This window comes from Myxine glutinosa, chromosome 11 (assembly GCF_964187855.1).
Source record: "Myxine glutinosa chromosome 11, kmMyxGlut1.1, whole genome shotgun sequence".
In the NCBI taxonomy this organism is placed as follows: domain Eukaryota; kingdom Metazoa; phylum Chordata; class Myxini; order Myxiniformes; family Myxinidae; genus Myxine; species Myxine glutinosa.
In genome coordinates this window covers 79,964,432-79,987,519 of record NC_136271.1, presented here as the reverse complement: position 1 = coordinate 79,987,519, position 23,088 = coordinate 79,964,432, and the positions used below count along the sequence as shown (strand labels likewise).

At 43.8% G+C, this 23,088-nt stretch overlaps 1 protein-coding gene across 1 annotated transcript in view; it reads left to right on the top strand.

Moving 5' to 3' along the window:
* Nucleotides 1-9,501, top strand: part of LOC137411855 (uncharacterized) — a 49,287-nt gene extending 39,786 nt beyond the window's left edge. The window contains exons 10-11 of the mRNA XM_068097140.2: nucleotides 1,217-1,313; nucleotides 6,066-9,501. Coding sequence (XP_067953241.2) covers nucleotides 1,217-1,313; nucleotides 6,066-6,233 — 265 coding nt within the window. The 3' untranslated portion in view covers nucleotides 6,234-9,501. The remainder of the gene's footprint in view (nucleotides 1-1,216; nucleotides 1,314-6,065) is intronic.
* The last annotated feature ends 13,587 nt before the right edge of the window (nucleotides 9,502-23,088 follow it).

Sequence of the window (23,088 nt, the reverse complement as noted above, 5' to 3'; positions counted from 1 at the left end):
TGTCATGGTATATAGTTATGGTTACAGGAATAGCCTTTTAAAATTGCTGGATGAATGAGTGGGAGGCCGAGGGGTGGGGGGGGGGGGGGGTGGGGGGGGCTGCACAGTGCCTGGGGATTTGAACGATGCACATTGTTGTGGATGTTTTGCTTCCTGTCTATGTCTATCTGTCTGCACTTCCCACATCACCAGTCTATATCAATTTGTCTGCACTTCCCATATCACCATATCTCACCTGCATTATCATTGGTTAAGTCAGAGCTCTTTTATTACAATGTCGTTACCGATGTTTAAGAGCTCATCTTTATCATTGCCATAAAAAGCATGTTTGATGAGGTGACAGCAGTGATGCTTTAAGATAGACACCTGGCTTCTACACACTTGCCCAAAGACACCTCTCTCTGAGGAGTCTGGCTTTCTCTCATGCTATTGTATCACACTTTGCTGATCATATACTCTGTCACTCCAATGCACCATTCATTTATTGTGGTGTGAACAAACACTCACACTGGTTGAATCATAACACACCCACACTGGCCGAAGCTTGTAGCGGACCCAAGATCCCTGGAGATGAATCTCCAGGACGCCTGAGCGGAGTTGTTCTGCACATCCCCGACAAGTCCGCCGTGTGATGTGGTTTTGATAATTAAATAATCACACTGCACGACATAGCTCGGAATGTGTTGAGTTTAATGATAATTTGGCTACATCAGAGGGCTGCAACAGTGGCATAAAAACGAACATGTTCAGTAAATTACAAGTATGGGGACACAGGAAAGAGTGAATGATAAACGACGATAATATGAAAATCTACCGGCGTGCTTGTGATAGAGGAAAGCGGTTTGAACGACTAAAGTTTAAACTAAACTCGTCACATGTTCAGGGACACAATATGGACAAAAGAGTGAGACAAATGGTGGAGGTAGAGGTTTGTGGTGGCCTTTCCTTGGAAAGATGCTGGGAGGTGAAACATGGGTACGCTGGTCATGGCTCTGCATTCGCGTGGCAATTTGAGAAGCTGGTGCTGGGGCCTGCAAAATTGATCGCCCTCGCCACCGCCTCTCGCCACTCGAACTTCGGCACGGCTCCCATCTGTGAGCCAGTGTGAGCATGTTATGGTTCATCCAGTGTTGGCTTTTTGTGGTTCAGCCATTGCATGTCATTTGCATTGGTTTTTGTTCGTTATTAACTTTATTTATTTATTTTTACATTGCAGCGATATTTCCAGGTTTAAACCTCATCCGAAGCATGTGGACGTGACTGTAATTTCTTGGAAGATGTATGATGAACAACTTCCTGAACATGTCAACAAGGTATCTTTTTTAACGTGCCACTGCATGTTCATATTTCGGCATTGGTTGCTTGTGTACGACGTTGGAGATGGTTTTGACAGGACGAGCTAGGCTTCTGCCAATTAGCTGATTGATAACTTCTTTGCGTCCATAACTCCACGGCTGGAAGAACTCTCACGATTATGACATCGAGTGAATCGTAATTGGTTGCCTCCACATAAAATTTAATGGAGATTAACATCGGATCAGATATCATTGGTGGCTCCATTCTCAGTATTCCATGACATGAAAAAGTACATCACCCTCAAGAAATTCCATGTCATGACCATCACATTGAAGTAATACATACATATATTATACACATGTATACATATACATATACATACATACATATACAAGGATAAGTCACAAGGTCTCACACACAGGGGAATTAGCATAATCCCGACGATAATTAGCACAAGCACATATAAACGAGGATGGCTCCTCGTATGACCACAAAGATACACTTCCGCGAACAAACCGCCTAAACAAACTTATTACATGTGGGGTTCCCTATCACGATAATCGGAGCACACTACCTAAAAAAGATCTACCTGAATCTATATATCACTCCACCCCAAAATTCATAACAATATGTATATATATATACACTATATATTTTTTTATATGTATATATATACAGTCATGTGAAAAAGTAAGTACACTCTATGTAAAGTTTTGACTTTTTCAACATATTTCAACATACAGCTATTTGATCTTCATTTCAACAATATTGATAGATAAAGGTGATATCTATCTATAATTCCAGTAATCTCTGTTTGTTTGTTTGTACGTTTGTACGTTTGTACGTTTGTACGTTTGTACGTTTGTACGTTTGTTTGTCTGTGACCGCTGTTTCTCGACAACTACCGGTCCGATATACTTGAAACTTGCCAGGTATATTGCTGGGGACCCGAGGATGTGCCTTTTCAAGGTTTTAAATTAATCGGACAAGTACTTACCGAGCTATGGCGATTTAGCCGTTCGCCGTTCGCTTTGGCTTTGCGAATGGACCAAACCATTCATGTAAATAGAGGGGGGGGGGGGGGGGGGGGTGTTCTGTGGTCGTTCGCTTTGGCTTTGCGAATGGACCAAACCATTCATGTAAATAGAGGGGGGGGGGTTCTGTGGTCGTTCGCTTTGGCTTTGCGAATGGACCAAACCATTCATGTAAATAGAGGGGGGGGTTCTGTGGTCGTTGCGAATGGACCAAACCATTCATGTAAATAGAGGGAGGGGGGTTCTGTGGTCGTTACTGCCACGTGGTTTCAAAGTTTTTTTTTGTTGTTGTTGTTTGCACGCATGTTTTTTTGCACCCACGTACGGGCACGCCCTAGGATGTTTACACACACACACCCCTACACAAATTTTTTTTTTTTTTTTTTTTTTTGGCAAGGAACGGGCACCCACGTACGGGCACGTCCTAGCTTATATATAGTACGGGCATGCCCTAGTAATATAACAAATATCATGAAGCATTTACATTTTGTAGTCCATTGTATAATTTAAATAAACATAAATGCAAATTTCGCATGTGGAAAAAGTAAGTACACCCTTGGCTCTAATAGGTGGTATTGCCCCCTTTGGCAGAAACAACCTCGAATAAGCGTTTCTTATAATTGTCTACCAGTCTCTGACATCGACTGGGAGAAATTTTTGCCCACTCCTCCATGCAGAATTCTTTCAGCTGTGCGATGTTTGAGGGGTTTCTTGCATGCACAGCTCGTTTCAAATCTCCCCACAACATCTCAATGGGATTTAGATCCGGGCTTTGACTTCGCCATTCCAGAACCCTTCATTTCTTTCTTGTCAGCCAATCCTTGGTGGATTTACTGGTATGTTTAGGGTCATTGTCATGTTGCAAGGTCCACCTTCGGTTGAGCTTCAACTTTCCGACAGATGGCCTCACATTATCTTCAAGCACCCTCTGGTACAATGAAGAATTCATAGTGGATTCTATGATGGAGAGCTGCCCAGGCCCTGATGGAGCAAAGCTGCCCCAAACCATAATATTTCCACCACCATGCTTTACAGTTGGTATCAGGTTCTTGTGGTGAAATGCTGTCTTTGGTTTTCACCAACCATGTCTTGTGGTACTGTGGCCAAATAGCTCTACCTTTGACTCATCTGTCCAGAGCACATTGTTCCAGAAGTGCTGGTCTTTGCCTCGGTGTTCATTGGCAAACTTTAGTCTTGCCCTGATGTTCTTTCTGGACAGCAAAGGTTTCCTCCTGGCACACCTCCCATGTAGATCAAATTTGTGCAGCGTCTTTCTAATGGTAGACTCGTGCACTTTGACATCAACAGTGGCAAGAGCTACCTGTAGGTCCCGTGATGACATTCTGGGGTTCTTAGAGACTTCTTTCAGCATCTTGCGGTCTGCTCTCAGGCTGAACTTGCTGGGGCAGCCTGGCCTGAACAAGTTGGCAGTTGTTTGGAATCTTCTCCACTTGTAGATGATCTTCCGGACAGTCGAATGATTGATTTCAAATTGTTTGGAGACCTTTTTAAACCCCTTCCCAGACTCGTAGGCATCTATAACCTGCTTTCTGAAGGCCTCAGAGAGCTCTTTTGATATAGGCATGGTGACGCCGCACACTTCAACAACAAAGAGCATACCAAACTAAATGTCTGAGGTTTAAATAAGACAGGTTCCTCCAAGATCCTCTCTGACGATGTTCTAATCATTTTCACCTGCGCTGGTGCACCTGATTCTAATTTTAGGTATTTGAAGTAGTGATAAATGTAGGGGTGTACTTACTTTTTCCACATGCAAAATTTGCATTTATGTTTTTTTAAATTATACAATGGACTACAAAATGTAAATGTTTCTTGATATTTGTTATATTATATCACCTTTATCTATCAATATTGTTGAAATGAAGATCAAATAGCTGTATGTTGAAATATGTTGAAAAAGTCAAAACTTTACATGGGGTGTACTTACTTTTTCACGTGACTGTACATACATACACATACATGTGCTTGGATCATTTCCAAGCACCATTTCCCTCCACCACACCATACGTAGCAAGAGTCAGATTCAAATTGCATCATTCTTCTTTATCTCTGACTACTATTAATTTTAAGGTTTTAAGGTGGTTATAAAAACGTGGTTGTGTGACTGCTTAGTTCTGCAAACAATTGTTGAGTCTCAAAGCGTTTGCATTTTAGATTTGCTGCACATACGAACTACAATTAATTATATTTTCCATTTCGCAGGGAAATTGCAGCCTCAGTAATATTACTCTTGGTGAACTTGGTTTCCATTCGCAATGCATTCCTGGAAGATGGGTGTTTTCTCCTCAACAGATCATCTGCATTGGCCCGACCATAATTTGCTTTTCTGTATGTCATATTTGTTGTTGATGGATAATTACTTCTACCACCATTGGTGGGCGGAGGTTATGTTTTCACCTCTGTCTGTGAACAGAATATCTCAAAAAGTTGTGCATGGATTCGGAAAATACTTAGTAGACAGGTTGGGTGTTTGACAAGGACAAAGTCATTCGAGTTTGGTGAAGATCTGGATACTTATCTTAAGTTTATTTTCTTAAGTTTATTTTCTTAAGTTAATTTTCTTAAGTTTATTTTCTTAAGTTTCTTTTCTTAAGTTTCTTTTCTCAAGTTTCTTTTCTTAAGTTTCTTTTCTTAAGTTTCTTTTCTTAAGTTGCTTTTCTCAAGTTTCTTTTCTCAAGTTTCTTTTCTTAAGTTTATTTTCTCAAGTTTCTTTTCTCAAGTTTCTTTTCTTAAGTTAAGTTTCTTAAGTGATTGTTCACCGTTGAGAGATTGGCCCAAAATGATATATAGCAGGAAGTTGTGGATGACTGGTAACAAAACTTGGTGGATGAGTTGGTTAGGGGACAAAAACAAGCCAATTCGATTTTGGTTCAGGTCAGAATCCAGATCCAGCCTATCAGTGGATACAAAACAACGGTTCAGCCTGGCGGAGGTATGCGCTCTACCGAGTGCCGTTGTAGTTTTTTATGACTTAATTTTTTTTTAATCTCTTTAGATATATAGCCTTGTTCCAATGCACGAGTTTCGGTCATTCCTATAATGTTCTTAAGATGCTAAAAAAAAAAACAGCAAGAGGCTAAAACGGCATTCAGTCGAGTGCATACCTCCGCCAGGCTGAACAGTTTGTTTTGTATCCCACTGATAGGCTGGATCTGGATTCCGACTTGAACCAAAATCGAATCGGCTTGTTCTTGTCACCTAACCAACTCGTCCACCATGTTTAGTCATAACTCGTCCATAACTTTTTGAGATACCGTGCTATATGTCGGTTTTATCCCGAGCGCTCAATGGTGAAGAATCACTTAAAAATTCTAGTAGCCCGATCCGAATCTGGATCTTCACCAAAATCTAATCATTTCGTCCTTGTCACACACACTACCTCTCTGTCAAATTTCGTTTGAATCCATCCACAACTTTTTGAGATATTTTGTTCACAGACAGACAGACAAACGGACAGACAGGGGGTGAAAACATAACCTTCATCCACCTTCGGTGGCGGAGGTAACAAGAGAGCAGCAGCTTTGGGACCATCTCTTGACTGTGGAACAGGTGGCCAGAGGGTTAATTTGCTTTGAGAGAAGTAAAGAGAAAAATTAAATGGAACTCAGGCCTGGATGGAAGTTTATTATCATATAAAACTGCAAATCTTTAAACCTTACGTTTTTACGACCTTACGACCAACCTTACGTTTTTGTAATGTCCCCTTCACCTCAGGCTTGGGAACGGAGCCAGGAGAATCTCCAACACAGCCTGCCTTACCCATCGACCATCATAATGCTGGATGGCACAGCCCGCCACGCTCTCACCACACATCCTTCCGCCATTGTGCGCACACTGCAACAGTTGGTCCTGCGGCGGCGTGATGCATCACTGGCACAGTGAGCACACGGCCTTGTGTGCAACTTAGCTAGGGTTATGGTAACCATTGCACCAAAAACCTCTTTGGAAACCAAATTTTCATTTGCGGTGTAAATGTGGCCTGTGGATCAGAGACAATGGGAAAGGACTGGGTGGATGACACAGGTGTTTTGGTAAGAGTGTTTTCGGTTTCCCATTCCACGCATCATGTGCATTGGCCTTTACCTGCTGCTTCAAGGCTAAGATTCCCATACCAGTTCTGCCCTGTTTTTCTGTTGTCGTTTTATCCCCGTGCTGTTATTTGTGTTTTTAACCCATTTCCACGTCTTCTCAATACATTCTCGGTCATGTCTTGTCAAAATTGTGATTTTTTTTTCTCTGGCCTAATCTCTCCAGGGCTCGGCTGGAAAGCGTGCATCATTATACTTATTTATCCTGGGTGGACTACCTGCACACTAAGACCTTCTATTGTACCTCTTCCTCCTCCCCTTCTCCTCTTTTCAAAAAACCCTTTAAACGTGAAAACATCACTAACTCATTCTTTAGGTCTTTCATTCTCAATACCTAATATAACTAATTTGCTTTTTACTTTAAAAGCTTTTCATGACATCTAGAAATGCTTCATTTTCTGAATATCTCCATCATGAACACCTCGTTTTCTTTTTCTTCATCTCAATCTCTTCCTCTGCAGACAATTCTTTTCCCCAATTCTGTCGATCGGACAAATGTTCGGTCCACGGATCGTCCCTCTGAAATCTCCTAACTCATCTCGTCCCTCGTAACTAACATGGATGAACTCGTAATCACATATTCTGATTCCCTGTTTTTCATCTGCTGTGATTTTAACTGTCACCATGTCAGTGATTCAGGAACCAGGTGTTGGTTGAGGAACCGCCAGCCATGGCGTTGCAGAAAAGATTTCCGAGTCTCTGTAGGTTTGAACCAATCTTTCAATTTCCCTACTGAGATTTCTATTCCTAGCATGTCCTCTCTCTCTTGGACCTTGTAATGACTAAATTTCCTTCCAATCAATCTTGTTCCTCTTCTGATTACTTTATTTCCAAGGACCATATATCTCCCTGGCTAATGTAAGTGACCCACCTCAATGATACAAAATATGGCTGTTTGAACAGGACAACTGCAAGGGATTTAAATCTGACTTCTCACAAAATATTTGGACCATTATCTGTACAGCACCTGTTATTGATTCCGCAAGAGAACGCATTCTCTCGTGCACCATTTTATCCCATCCTGTCTGCAGCTTTCCTACCCATGATGTGGACCTTGGTATGTTGAATCCTGTTAGGATGCGGGTGCAGTCAAGGCGCCTGCTTTCTCAGTATGGAATGCTAACCTGAATCAGGATAACTATCGCTTATTCTGAAAGGCTCATCAACAAGCGTGTGTCCATCCTGAGGCAAGCCAGAAAATAGTGTCTTACAAATCTAAAGGCCAAACTATCCAACCAGTCTCCTACCTCCAAGTAACGATGGTGCTTTGTCAGGTCTGTCTTTGGTGTATGCTCCTCTTACATCCTGTCCCTCACCACAGACTATATTACTAGAGACTTTGCCCAAGATAAGGCAGAATGTCTAAACTCTGTCTTCACCTACAAATCTCGTATCCCAACCCATCCTGTTCTGTCCCCATCTTATCAAAATGTACCCACTGTCTGCTGGACTATATGTCCTTCTCACTTTCTCTCATGAGAAGGTAGCGAAAGTCAAGTCCGGCCTTGATCCTACTTCGGCGAGGGCATCAGTGCCCATGTTCTCAAATCCTACTCTACCATTCTTGCTTCTCCTCGATCTGCCCTATTCAGTCCCTCCTTCTTTGGCCACCTGCCCTCTGCATGAAAGTCAGCAAACATCACTCCTGTCAACATTAAGGGTGCACAACAGACCATACCAACTCTAAGCCAGTGAGCTGGCTTCCAATTACAAGTGCCAAGTAATGAAATCCATCATTGATTTCTGATGTCATGTCTGTTTTCAAACAATCTGATCTCTGACCATCAGTTTGGATTGCTTCCGTCACACAACTCTGGACATGCTTCCACTCCTCTCTCAGCAATGGTTTGAGGCTCTCAATCGCAAACGGTTTCGACAGTCTCCTTGGATACGGCTTGGGCATTTGACAGTCTGGCATTCTCCTTTGCTTGTCAAGCTCTGCCTGTGGCATAGGCCACCTCCATTCATTCCTTTATTTCTGACTGACTCCACTCACCCAATCAAAATTTTGCCATCAATGGATCCTCTTTCTCGAGGCAGTTTGGGGCCAGTCTTGTTCCTCAGACTCTACAAATGACCTCTCAGATGCTCTGGAAAATCCTCTTCCCTTTTTCCCCCTTTTTTGTGATGACTCCACATTCTGTTGTACATGACAATATCCTTCTGCGAGGCAGACAGAAGCTGTGTCTCTGCTGATTGTAAATGATTAGACACTGGTCTGAGAAATGGAACATGTCCTGCAATCCTGGGAAATCTCAGTCGCTCTGGAAGGATTGTCAAACGAACCTTGGTCATCCACTGGAAGAACTTGGGTCTCTTGAACTTCCAGGCCTCACCATCAGGCATGACTTTTCCTGGGCCGACCACAAAGCAAATCTGGCTTGCAAAGCCAGATACAGACTGGGCATCCTCCATCGATCAGTTTTTCCTTGGGAAATCGGAGCTCCTCACCTATCCCAGTTTGCACATACCTTACTCCATCGTACCCACTGCCTATTGGACTCTCGAGCTTTCTCACCTGAGAAGTTAGTGGAACCTAAAGCGTTCAAAATTATTGGTATCTTCCATGCTGAGGCTGAAACATGAGCTGTGTTGCTCTCACAAGTTAGTGGTCTCTCTGTTTTCTATCATCTATTTTCTGATATTGTTTCTCTCCTCTCCAACCCTCCTGGTTGGGCTTTTATTCCTTACCTCTCCTGTCTATGGAACCACCTTTGCGGCTGTTTTGTTGCACTCATCCCTCCAAGGCTTCAAGCACGGAGCGTAGACCATCACTTGTGATTCCGATTACTGCCATTAACCCTTCATAATTCACGCATCTAACTTGCTAGTTTCAACGTTTCCTCCTCCTCTCTTGTGCGTGTCCATTCCGTTGTTTGTCACGCTGTCAGTTCTACTTTGCTCTTCCAAGAGTCTCACTCCTGTAAATAAATAAATAAATAAATGTTTTAAGGACACGGGGATGTGTTCTTAGTTGGGAGCCTGTAAATTGACCATCCAGTCATCTTTGTTATTGCTTCAACCTTTTCAATACTTTGGAAAATAAAATCTCCACAACCTTGCCTTGTCACATGTTTCCTAAAAACACAACATTATCTGTGCGCATCAATAATATTTGATATAAATATAACAATACTCATTCCCCATGTTCTGTTCGCAATGAAATAAAACCAGTTCTTTCTTCAATCTCGACAAAAAAAAACGAGGTTGGGATCAAATTCAAACTGTAATAATAACAACCAATCACAAACTGCACTTTTTATGTTGAAGGCTCACAAAAGTTGACAAATAGCGGGGACAGTTTAAATACAAGATCTGGACTGGACTCATGGAATTGTGGCAGTGGGACCTTTGATGGACACAAGCAAGGAAATGAACAAACAGGAAACGGTAACGCGTGCTTTCGAGGGTACAAGTTTCAATGGAACCTTCTGTGGAAGATGGTCCACAAACACGAGAAGAGAAGAACAAAATAAATGTGTTGTGTTGTAAACAGGTGGTGATTACTGGAGGAGTTGAAGAGCATTAGAGTACAGTGGGTAGAGTGTGTGTAGTGTAAGAATGTATGTGTGAGAGGGAGAGTAGTGGGTTGTGTGAGAGAGAGAGAGTGAGGGGATGAGAGACAGAGAAAGAGAAAGAGAGAGAGAGGGAGGAAGAGACTTTTGTGTCCTTTTATTATAAAAGTATTTTAAAAACCTCATAAAGCAGTTGTAAACAAAGCAACCAGTTTAAAGAAACATTTGCATAAGGATCATAAATACACAAAAACGGAGCAAAGGATATTTAAAAGAAACCAGCAAGTACAAAAATATTTTACAAACCAAATGTGAAAAAACACAAACAATTTTAAATGAAATGCTCATGCGAGAGCTATGAATACATCAAAAAGCAAAATTAAGCGTTTCGTTCCTCACAGAACAAATAACATTTTTAACACACCATCTATCATAAAATTATTGTTTTCCGTACTTGCTGCAATACAGGTACTCAAGCTGTATCCGAGAACTAATCAGGACTTTCAAGGTCAACAAAATATTACAAAAAGAAAATTCACCACCTTCCACCTTCTTTTTCCTTGTTTTGTAAATTGCCATTTTTCCTTCAGCAACCAAAAGTCTGAAACTGCTTTAGCGAACTTTATGTACAGCAGAAATAGGATAACCACAAATAAATTCAACAGAAGAAAAAGAATAGCCCCATTTTCAAAATATTGGCATGCAAAAACTTAAACAAAGGAACAAGTCTTCTGCACCCAACATATGCATGATAAAGCGTTTCACGACCTTCACAAAAGGGGCACACTTCAGAAATGTCATTTGAAAATTTGTGCAACAAAATGTTATGAGGAAGAATCCAATGTGCAAGCCTCCATTGCAGGTCGCCCGTACGCTTGGAGATTGGGGGTGCATATAGACTGCGCCACACAGGAGTAATAGGTGAAGGAGTTGACAGGTGCTCTCTCCACTGAACTCCAAAAGGGCCTTTTACAAAATCGGCAAAAATAAAACGCACACAACATTCATGTAACGCCCCTTTCTCAATGGAGTTAAGGGGTACAAATTTGCCATTAAAATTCAAAAGCAAAACAGGGAAAGCATATTGGTCAAGCAAACCCGCAGACTCAAACAGGCTCCTGAACTCTACTCCAAGATTATTTGCCGCTCTTGAGATAGCAAAAAAAATCTGGCCAATAATCAGAATGGACCTGAAACCAGAGCTGGCAGAAATTTCGTGAGCAGACTTCCATCTTTCTCTTTGAAAGTCCAACAAATTACGGACAGAGTGAAGATCTGACCCCACAAAGTACTGGACAAAAGTCCTGGAAGAAGGAATGGCTGAAAAAAGGTGGTTGTAGAAGATTGGTTCGTTGAGGAACGTCGAGGTGGTAATGGAACCGGTCTCACGACGCAACAACAAGGGGGTTGCCAGGCGTTGATGACACTCTGCATGTACAGCGGAAGTGATGGGACCGATTTTCGGGAGATCAAGCAAAAACAGTTCGCGACCATATCCCAGCCGACCTGCTTGCTTCAGCAAACACAAGGTTAAACTCTCCCAATGCATGGGGCTGTAAAGAAACTTCTTCACAAAAAGAAGGCGGAAAGTCATGAGCCTGCTGTTGACATCAACGAGCCCTTGACCCCCCTCATTACGTGGAAGGCTGAGCACGCCTGGTCGGAGCCAGTGTTTACCACCCCAGAAAAAAACAATAAATGTTTCTGGATGGTTTGGATGAGCCGTTTTTGTGGCTGTAAGACCATAAACCTGTGCCACAGGGTAGAAGTGACCAAGTTATTGATCACCAATGCTCTTCCATGGTAGGATAGGTTGCAAAGAAGCCCTTTCCATTTTTTGTAGCTTGGAATGCACTTTCTCAATTCATCCATCCCAGTTTTTTTGAATGCGTCGGGAATCACTGAGGTGCACGCCCAAATGGTAAACGCCATCATTCTTCCAGGACAAATTTCCTGGCAGTGGCGGGAAAGAAAAACCTGAAGGTAGTCCAAAGAAGGTGGCACAACTCTTTGACCAGTTCACCTTGGCCGAACAAGCAAGACTAAAATTATTGAGTGCTCTGATTAACTCGGATACATCATCTTGAGACTGTATTGCAGTGCAGATGTCATCTGCATATGCTACAACTTTTTTAGGGGAAACGGAGAAACCCAAAAATTTCTTGCGAAACCGAACTAAAAGAGGCTCAATAGCAAGAATATAAAGGAGACCAGACAAGGGACATCCCTGCCTTATACCCCTTGAAACAGAAAAAGGAGAAATCAGTTCATTATTAACTTTCACCAAACTATAAATATTATGATACTAGCCGAAACCCGTGGAACATCCACAGAAGGGAGGATGTGGTGCATGGATAGAGTGTACCATTATGGATGGCATAGGGGATTTGCTTGTCTGAGTAAGAGTTAGGAAGAAAGATGAGAATGAAGAGTGCGTATATGAACAACGATCGCCGACACCGGCACAAATGCATGCTCTGGATTGTCCACTCAGTGGACGGCTTGCTTTCGCCTTCGCCTGTCCAATCAGCGGACGGCTTGCTTCGCCTTCGCCCAGCAGACGCCAATATGATGGCGTCGTAAGATGGCGTCGTATCGGCAGTTAATCGGATGCTTTTGGGCCCCAACGTCGGCTAATTCAGATTTTTCGAGTATGGCTGTACGTGATAAACAAAGAGCGCGGTTCGTAGATCGTAAATCCATTAGTGCCGTGGGCATCGGGTCACTGGGTGCGGCGTAAAAGGGATAACAAAGTCGAGTCCTTACGGTATTATTATATAGATAATACTGGATGCATGATATAAAGGTGGGACCAAAACCAAAACCCTTCAGAACAGCAAATAAATATTTGTGATCTGCACTATCAAAAGCATGTTCTTGGTCTATAAAGACGAGGCCTGTGCTCTTGCGTAGGCAATCACACACGTCAGAAATGTCACGAACAGCACCAAGATTGTCATATTGATCGTCCAGGCACGCAACAAGTTTGGTCGGGGTGGACAAGCGAGTGCAGGACGGATTTTAAGCGTGAGGCAAGGACTTTGGAGAATATTTTGTAGTCGGTGCACAGTAGAGAGACTGGATGCCAATTCCGAAGTAGCCGAGTGTCCCCTTTCTTTGGTAGCAAGGACACAACTGTTCGTCTGCAACTTAGGGGAAGCTCCCCAACTTGTTAACTTTCTTGGAGCACTTCCAAAAGCTCAGTTCCTATAATGTCCCAAAAAGCTTCATAGAATTCACGAGGAATGCCATCCAGTCCAGGAGATTTACCAGTTGGTACACCGAAAAGCGCGCGCCTCAATTCCCCCAGGGTAATAGTGCTCTCCAGCGAGACTCGCTGCGATTCACACAACTTGGGCAATGGTTCAACAAAGGTATGTGCAACATCTAAATCAACTTCTTTAGCACACAAAAGAGAGGAAAAATAATCACTTACTAACCTTCTGATAGTTTTAGGTTGACTTACAATCCCACCATCTGGTGATTGCAATGATAGCATTTGCTGTTGTGCTTTATTCTTATTCTCCAAGGAGAAGAAATACTTAGAAGGAGAGTCAAGAAGTTTTAAGTTTTTCATTCTTAGCCGAACTAAAGCCCCTTGTGCCTGTTCTTTAACAAGGCGATGAAGCAGCTCCTTCTTGCTTACAAAATCTTTGTATTCTTTTGTGCTGCTACTCAACTTGGTAGGATTTGCTTGCAGTTCGAGAATATCTTTTTCAAGTTTAGAAATCATAAAAAAATTATCCCTCGAGTGATAGAGATTATATTGTGTACAAAAATTTTTGATATGGGTTTTTGCAATATCCCACCATTGCCTCCTGCTCTGGAAAGTGTTTTTCCGAGCATGGAGAGACTCCCAAAAATCTCTGAAAGCATTACAAAAATGCGGTTCTTCTAGCAGTTCCACATTGAGGGCCCAATAGGCACTCGTACGAGGGGCGGAGGGAAAAATCAATGTTAGAGAAACCAAATGATGATCCGAAAAACCAGAGGGAAAAATCGCCGTTGACAAAATCAAATTCCGAAACCCATTATTGATATAAAATTTATCTAACCGAGCAAAGGAAAGTCTGTTATTAGAGGCTTGGCACCATGAAAATTGCTTAACCCCAGGGTGCTGCAATCTCCACCCATCAACCAGGTGATATTTTACTAGTAGAGCCGCCAAATGTTTTGCACTCTCAGGGTGTGGTTCTATACCATTACGGTCCAAAGATGGCTCTAAGGTACAATTGAAATCACCAGCTAGGCAGACAAGACCACCAAAATCAATTTGGGCTAAACAATTATCAAGAAGGGAAAAATATTCTTTTCTTTGAGAAGGATCACTTGGGACATTGGCATTCAACAATGTGATCTTATGGCCTCCATAAGAAAAAACAACAAAGGCCAAATGACCTCGCCTGACTTCATGAAATGCTATTTGGCTGGATGAGATTCCTGGTCGAAACCAGAAAGCGACTCCAGCTCTAGGACAATCAAATGAACTGAAAAACCAAGAACCTCTTATTGTATTCTGCCATTCGGCTGAACAGGTATCCCCACAACGTACATCTTGCAGGGAGGCGATGTCTACATGCCTTTGCTCCAATAATACCCGTAAATGTGTCTTCCGTATAGGGGCACGGCCCCCGTTTATGTTTATACTCGCAATAGATAAAACCATAACGAGTTTTAAGAGTTTATCAAGTGGCAGATCGTCGAAGTTCTTTCCTTGCTATGGAAACAATTTTTTTCAGTCTGTACATCTGAGACTCATTAGCACCATAGGCTGTCGGATCGCTTATGATGCGAGATGCAGTGACTTGGAACTTGTCCAATTGTGGGAAAAATTCAACAAGTTTTATCTTTTTCCATAAAGTATTATGAAGGAATTTAATTACTTCGGTAGGAGAGGGGGCATCTAAGTCCTCGCAGTCCTGCGAATCCCCAGCTGCATCCCCTATCTCATTAGGATCCAAACTCGAACACGTGTCGTCCGAATCGCACGACTCCTGCTCAATAACGCGGTCTTTTACCTGTACAGGTGCATCGTACACTGGCATTGGCTTAACGAAAATCAATTCGTCAGGTTACGGATCATTCTCCGCAACCTTGGTTACCTCTTCAGAGGTTTCTGGAGTACCAGGTACACCTATTGTTTGACTGCCATGCCTAAGCTCATCATTTACTGATGTACAGTCTGCAGAAGGTTTACCTCCACTTGGAGCATCACCTGACAAGACGTGTTGCTGCTCCATAGCCTCCTGCTCACCAAGAGGAGGAGGACAGGACTCAGCACCGAGGAGGTTCGGACTACCCTCATTCCTATTGAGTGAGACCCTCTTCACAGCGACTGCTTCAGCGTATGAAACAGGCTCGACTGTACTTGCACCTTGGTGCCTTCGTTTTCCTCGTGTAACAACACAAAAGCCGCTCATATCCTCGGTTTGATTTTCAGCAGTTTCACCTGGCTCTGTGGGAGCCTCGTTGCCTGGCACAGGTTCACTTTCCTTTTCAGACTCCCCCCTTGGCTGTTCGGACATGCTACTGGGACATTCGTTTTTAACATGTCTGTGCTGACCACATTAAAAACATACCAAGGTCTGTGACGTAGCAAACACCCGGTATGTATAGTCGTCGTGTTTAATTTTCAACATCACCTCCAAATTGCGAATTCCCGGCTTTAAAATCATAAATAATTGACGCCGGAAGGACAGAGCATGTTTTACCTGCTGATCCTTAAATCGAACAGGAATGAAAGTTATTTTCGACACGACGTTACCATACTGCTCCAAAGCAGTCTTAATCTGCTCGTGTCGGATGAAAGGCGGAATATTGGACACGATTACTTTCACGGAAGGTGCATCCAACGGTGAAACAAACACGAAGATATCCGGCCCAACAGTCAAACCGGTCTCGACGAGCTGCGTCACCATTTCCTCTTTCGAGACGAAGATGACGACGCGCTGATTCATCCTCGATGCAGCAATTACATTGTGCATACCGATACATTTACCGACACACAAAACGATCTGCTCCACCGTCACCTCAGAAGGTGGTGTGCACAATAAACCATTTTTCCGACTCAACTTTTCCAAACCGGAAAAATCCTCGATGTTCGCCATGGCCACGGGCGTGGGGAAACACTCGATACCGTGAAGCAAACAAGCAACGCGGGATCGAGTGCGCTCTCACTCTCAGACTCGCAAGAAATGAAACGTGGAGATTAAAGAGAGTAAATAACAGAGCGGGAGAAAGGGAGGAAGGGCAGCGCTACCACACGACGTGCACCAAGAGAAACGCTGCGCAGCAACGTTCTCTGATTACACACGTGCGGCAGCGAGAGAGAGAGAGAAAAAGAGAGAGAGAGAGAGACATTCATTGACTGATCAGAATGTCATTTCGGCCCTTGCCGTGCCATCCACTGAAGAGATTAGAAAATAGACGTTCTCTTGCTGTTTGGAGAGAGAAAAAAAACCGGCTTTTGTGGCATCCTTCACCCAATCCTCTATCTTCTCATCCCCGTTGAATTGACGGAGCGTGCACTTGAGTGGGATCACCACGGTGACTGGTACGGGAGTATTCAGATCGGGGTCATTACTGGCAGGGTCTTTTCTAGTGTTCTCTTTCTCCAGCTGCAACTTGACAACCTCCAATCGAAGGGCTTCCAACTCATCAATTGGCTCGAGCTCAGGCTGTTTGCCCCTTGACCTCCTTTCCGGAATGGTCAAATTGATGTTTTGAGAAATGAGTTAAAAGTTATCCACACAGACAATCAGTTCCATTGTCCTCCTGTTCCAGCCGGATTGGCTGCCGGTCCCTGGAATCCAGAATTTTGTCATCCTGTTCGTCACCTCAATCCCACTTCTGACACCAAAAGTTGTAAGTCGGACCACCCCTCAGACGATACAAGATTGTTGTTGTTGCAAACATGCATTATGAAGGGCAAAGAAAACAACAACCAATCTGGCCCTTAAATAACTTCTGTCTGTTAGCTACGATGGATGGCAACAGATTTCTCAGCCATCTCGTTGTGGATTCTCCACGGCTGCTTGCAGCCACACGTGTTGACAGCTTCCTGATGTGGTATCCGGTTCGATAACTCTTACAACTACTGGTCTCCCCGAACACAGGATTTCTGACCCGGTCACACAAAGGCACACAATTTGTGGATTCTCTATTGAGCCATTTCATTCTTCGACACCTCGGAACTCCGTACTCCGTGAAGCATTGACACGTAGCACAGTGAAGTAATGCTTTTCTTCCTGGACTGTAGCCCCTGCTTCTTTCTCATGCGTTCTGAAAGATGCACAGCAAGTTTAATTAGAATGACACTTGGTAGAAGAGCACAAACCTCCGCCAGGCTGAACAGTTTACGTTTTGTATCCCACTGATAGGCCGGATCTGGATCCACACTTGAACCAGAATCTAATCAGCTTGTTCTTGTTATTTGACCAACACATCCACCTAGTTTTGTGATAAGTCGTCCACACCTTTTTGGATATCATGGTATATACCGTTTTTGACACCATCACTCAATGATGAAGAATCATTTAAAAAGTATTCAGATCCGGATCTTCACAAACTCGAATAATTTCGTCCTTGTCAAACACCCAACCTGTCCACCAGATTTGGTCCGAATCATTCAATAACTTTTTGAGGTATCCTGTTCACAGACAAACAGGCCAAGACAGGGGTGAAAACATCACTCACGTGAACCTTTGGTGGCGGAAGTAATAATTAAAAGGCCCAAGGTATAAGGCCTCCTGGTCTCTCTCTCTCTCTCTTTCTCTCTCTCTCTCTCTCTCTCTCTCCCTCTCCCTCTCTCTCTCTCTCTCTCTCTCTCTTTCTCTTTCTCTTTCTCTCTCTCTTTCTCTCTCTCTTTCTCTCTCTCTCTCTCTTTCTCTCTCTCTTTCTCTGTCTTTCACCATAGACTGTTGACATCCTTTCGGTCATCTTCTGCCACGTCTTATCTGCCATTTAACAACCTCCTCTCCACAGGACAGTTTCCAGACATCTTCACCAAAAAACAGAATAATGTTCATCATATTATCTTTTTATGATCTCACCTGCATGTGAAGGTGATGATTTTGTGCTGCAATCCTATTTTCACATGTCCATTATAAATTGTTAAATTGTGACTGCTGTTAGCTCAAGGGCCTGGGTTTTAAACCAGACGAAGCTCAGCTGCACCAGATGCACAGATGACAATGTAATGGAATCATTTTATCACTTATTAAAACAGGAAGTCTTTTTCACAGCAATCCAACCTAATGAACCTAATGAATTGTCGGTGCAAAACGATGGCGCAAGGAGCCTTAGGCAGGTCCTGCTTTTGGTCGATGTGTGACCGTGACCCTCATGGATTGTTATGATTATGCGATGTGGGGACATTTCGGTCAATACTTGTGGGGTAGATGAGTTTCATTCGATTTTGGGATGAGGAGAGTGTTGCCTACTGTGAGCCATCCAGCATAGTGAGGGTGGAGAATTGTTTTAGCTAGAAGTTTGGGATCCCATCCGGGCCTGGGAATTTGAAATTTGGCGTTTTGTGAGATGTTTTCTCATTTTCTCTTCATCTATGAACTTTGGTTGCATTCCCTGCAGGAGTTGCTTTTTATTTTACAGGCGTCGTATCCAATCTGCTTCCTTGTTCTATTGATATTCTCTTTCGTCTTCATGTATCCCTTTCCAGAATTTTTCAAGATCCTCGTTTTGAGGGGAGTTTCCACATTTTGTTGATGTTTCCCAAGTTCTATGTATAACTTTTTTGCTTTGTTTACAAACTGTTAAGTTTGCTTTTTCTGCTGTTGGCCTCATCATAGTTTTTTATATTTTTTCCTCCTTTCTGTTGGATTTGGAGCCTATTATGGGCAGCTAATGGTTCCAGCCAATTATTTTCGATGAATTTATTTTTTATTTGTCTGATTCTTTTCTTGAGCTTTGGAATTCTGTTTCCCTTCTTGAATTGTTCGAACTAGTGAGGTACCCATGCTACGCACGGGTGGGAGGCCAGAAGCGAACAGACAATGCAGAAACGGTGAATGCTGAAGCATGAAACCAATAAATTCCACATTCCTGTGGCACCTTCAGTTGCACGTCAGACATGGACAGCAAGTTCGTGAATACCTTCCATGAAAAACGTACCCGTTCACAAACAAACGGGTACGTTCACGTATAGAAACATCGATCGTGGGTCCGTGGTGAATCTGGATATGGCGATCCGCGAAGTTCACGTTCAGAAAGTAGAAACCATCAGGGCATGCCGTCATTTACTTGAACTCGATATCTCTTTTTTCATTCCAAACAACATAACTCCAATCACATATTAATCAGAAAATAAACATTTAACAACATTATTAATGTTTCCTTCATTGTAAAAACTACAAGTCAACAGTTAAAAGGATTTTCAGCCCATAGGTGTTACGGCCTCGGCAAGATTGATGGAGACAGCGATCTGTTGGCTTATACACCACCCAAATAGCCATGTGGAATTCTCTCATGTAGACATTGAACTCATGTCGTTTGAACTTTGGCAGAGGTCATTATTTACTTTTAATGATGTTTATATACGAATCAAAAAGAAGATAATTGGTTTTGGGTTGTCCTTTCCGCATATCTCGTGGGATTGTGAGTTGGAGAGACGGCCGTGATGGCGAGGAGAGGGTTGGCATTCGCTCAAGCATGGATTCAACCCATGTCCTTATAAAAGCTCTTTGTCCGAGGTCACAGAATCTGATCGGTGCAGCCGTTTGTGCGGTACCCGGGAAAATAACGTTATGCAGGAGTCCAAACCTGAAAATGCTGGAGACCAAAGCTGAAATTGGAAAAACAATACAGCCTACTAGCAGAAGTACCCAGCATTGCCGGGCGGGGGAGGCGAGGGGGAAGGGGAGGGGAATGGGGGGGAGGGGAGGAGAGGGGGGAGGGGGGGTGGGGGAAGGGGAGGGGGGAGGTGGGGGAAGGGGAGGGGGGAGGTGGGGGAAGGGGATGGGGGAGGTGGGGGAAGGGGAGGGGGGAGGTGGGGAGGGGGGAGGTGGGGAAGGGGAGGGGGGAGGTGGGGACGGGGAGGGGGGAGGTGGGGAAGGGGAGGGGGGAGGTGGGGAAGGGGAGGGGGGAGGTGGGGAAGGGGAGGGGGAAGGGGAGGGGGAAGGGGAGGAGGAGGGGGGGAAGGGGAGGGGGAGGGGGAGGGGGAGGGGGAAGGGAGTGAGAGGGGGCAGGGGAGAGGGGAGGGGGGAGGGGGAAGGGGAGGGGGTAGGGTGGAGGCCGAGGGGGAAGGGGAGGTGGAGGGGGGAGGGGAAGGCTGAGGGAGGGAAGGACGGGGGAGGTGGGGGAAGGGGACGGGGGAGGTGGAGGAAGGGGACGGGGGGGGGAGGTGGGGGAAGGGGACGGGGAGGTGGAGGAAGGGGACGGGGGGGGGAGGTGGGGGAAGGGGACGGGGGAGGTGGAGGAAGGGGACGGGGGAGGTGGGGGAAGGGGAGGGGGAGGTGGGGAAGGGGAGGGGGAAGGGGAGGAGGAAGGGGAGGGGAGGTGGGGAAGGGGAGGGGGAAGGGGAGGGGGAGGGGAGGGGGAGGGGAGGGGGAAGGGGAGGGGGAGGGGGAGGGGGAAGGGGAGGGGGAGGAGGAGGGGGAAGGGGAGGGGGAGGGGGAAGGGAGTGAGAGGGGGGCAGGGGAGGGGGGAGGGAGTGAGAGGGGGCAGGGGAGGGGGGGAGGGGAGGGGGGAAGGGGAGGGGGTAGGGTGGACTCTGTTGTTCATTGTCAACCTCCTCCTCCTCCTCTTCTTCATTGTGTTGCTGTCCATTTTCTCCTCCTTGTGCTCCATCTATCTTTGTTGGTTTGTTTTGTTTGCAAAGGTGCTATTTCAGCTAAGTTAGTAACTTTGAGTTGTTCTTTCTCTCGGGGTGTTGCTGCAACATTTGTTTTTGTCAATTTTTGATTCTGTTGTGAAGTTTACAATCTTGTTTCCTGATTCAATTCGCCAATCTGTTGCCCAATCTCTGTCTCTGTTTTTAGTCCCCTACCAGTGTACACCGGAGGGGACTATAGGTTTGCACTCCGTCCGTCAGTCCGTCAGTCTGTCAGTCTGTCCGTCCATCATGCAAAGAACAGTTTTCCGGACTTTTTTTTCTAAACTCTTAATGCTAATGATTTCAACCTTGGTACCTGGTTTCCTCATGATAAGTTACAGATCAAGTTCGAACTTCACGACGTTTCGATCATTTTTGACAAAGTTATGGCACTTTGAACTTTGGGAATTTTGATAATTCTGATGATCCTTAACTCAGTGCCATTTTAAGTTTTAATTCCCTTTAAAAACCAATTTCTCTGCAATAATAGGACTGATTGAGATAGAATTTTCACCATATGATGGACTCGGTCTGAAGAATATTTTAATGGTAATTATGACGTCACAGGTCACGTGGTTCGGCCGCCATATTGTTTTTCGTGAAAACACGAAAACCCCTTTTTCTCTGCAACGGCTGAACATCCAATCTTTGCAGGCAGAATCGCAAACCCATGACGAACAAAAAAGTCAGCGAGCATGACGTCATGCATCACATGGTTTCAGAGTTATGACGTTTTTAAGCATGAACCTTTAAAACCGAGCTCCTCCCTCATTTTTGATCCAATCAAGGGGAAACTTCACAGATCTGTTCAGCACTAAAATGTCCTTTTGGAATTTGCGATAGGGCACGTGCTTTGGCAGATGTCGTTAATTGAACGAAAATATTTTTAAAAAATGGATATCTTTTGAATCGCTAGTACCTCAGACCGTGAGTTGGTAATTATATAATTCACACAGTGCAATACGTGCAGGCTGCTCCACGGAGCGACCTTGCGGGCTTATCAACGAGGCGAGGCGTGACACTCGTGTCTCAGCATACCTCAGATCAAGTTTGAAAACCAGCATCAACCGTGCATAAATTTGCATATTCGATCATTTTTGACAAAGTTATGGCACTTTGAACTTTGGTAGGGGACATGTATTGCAGCGCAATACTCAGAATGCTTGTTGTAATTAAACTTGAAATCCCATGAGCTTCTGCTCTCCTCTCTTCCTGTCCTATTTCCTGTGCAACACCATGAAGTTCTGTCGGTTGCTCCTTTTCTTTTGAGTTTATATTCTGGGAATCTCATTCCAAATGTATGTGCCGTCATTCCATTGTGGTAGTTCGCCATCTATCGGTGACCAATTATTTCTTATCGCCTCATCAGTTTGTTCATCTCTTATTCTGAGTTCCTCCTCTGTGAATATTTTCTGATAGATTAAAATTTTTTTCCTTAAATTAACGTTATCAGGGCACAGTCTTTGGAATATCTGTTCCAAGGTGTTCAGACTTTCTTTTCTCACGACTTTTCGTCTGGCATACTCCTTGGCCCACAATAAGGTCCAATTTTCCTTCTTTGTCCAGTTTTTCCTCTTCATTTAAATTCTCCCATTTTGGGCTATCCGATTCATGTCTTCAAATGCTTGCTTTGTTTCTTATTTCCTTTATTCTTTCCTGGGTGAAGTACTCTCTCTCCACTGATGCTACTTCATTGAATTTCTTTAATGGAATCTATCAGCATTGGCTGCCAGCTTTGTTTGTTTCAACTGGTTCATGAATCTTTCTCCTTTACCGTTAATCCCCCATGCTTCATGTGTAGCGTACGCTTTGCAATGGAGGATGATTTCCTCCTCCGATAAGCTCCAGCTCTGTTCATTTAATCTTCCCCGATTTGTCTGGAACCTAGTAGTTGTTGGTCTCCTCCATTGTAGATCATCAGATGTTCACTATTAATCGATTGAAAGATACAAGGGGAGGATGAGAATGACCAAAATGAAGATAATTAATAGCCTGTGTTGTGAAATCATACAGTGCATTCAGAAAGTATTCAGACCCCTTCACTTTTTTCACATTTTGTTATGTTGCAGCCTTATGCTGAAATCGTTTATATTCATTTTTTCCCTCATCAATCTACACTCAATACCCCATAATGACAAAGAGAAAACAGGATTTTAGAAAGTTTTGCAAAATTATTAAAAAGAAAAAATGAAATATCACATTTACATAAGTATTCAGACTCTTTGCTATGACACTTGAAATTTAGCTCAGGTGCCTCCCATTTCTCTTGATCATCTTTGAGATGTTTCTACACCTTGATTGGAGTC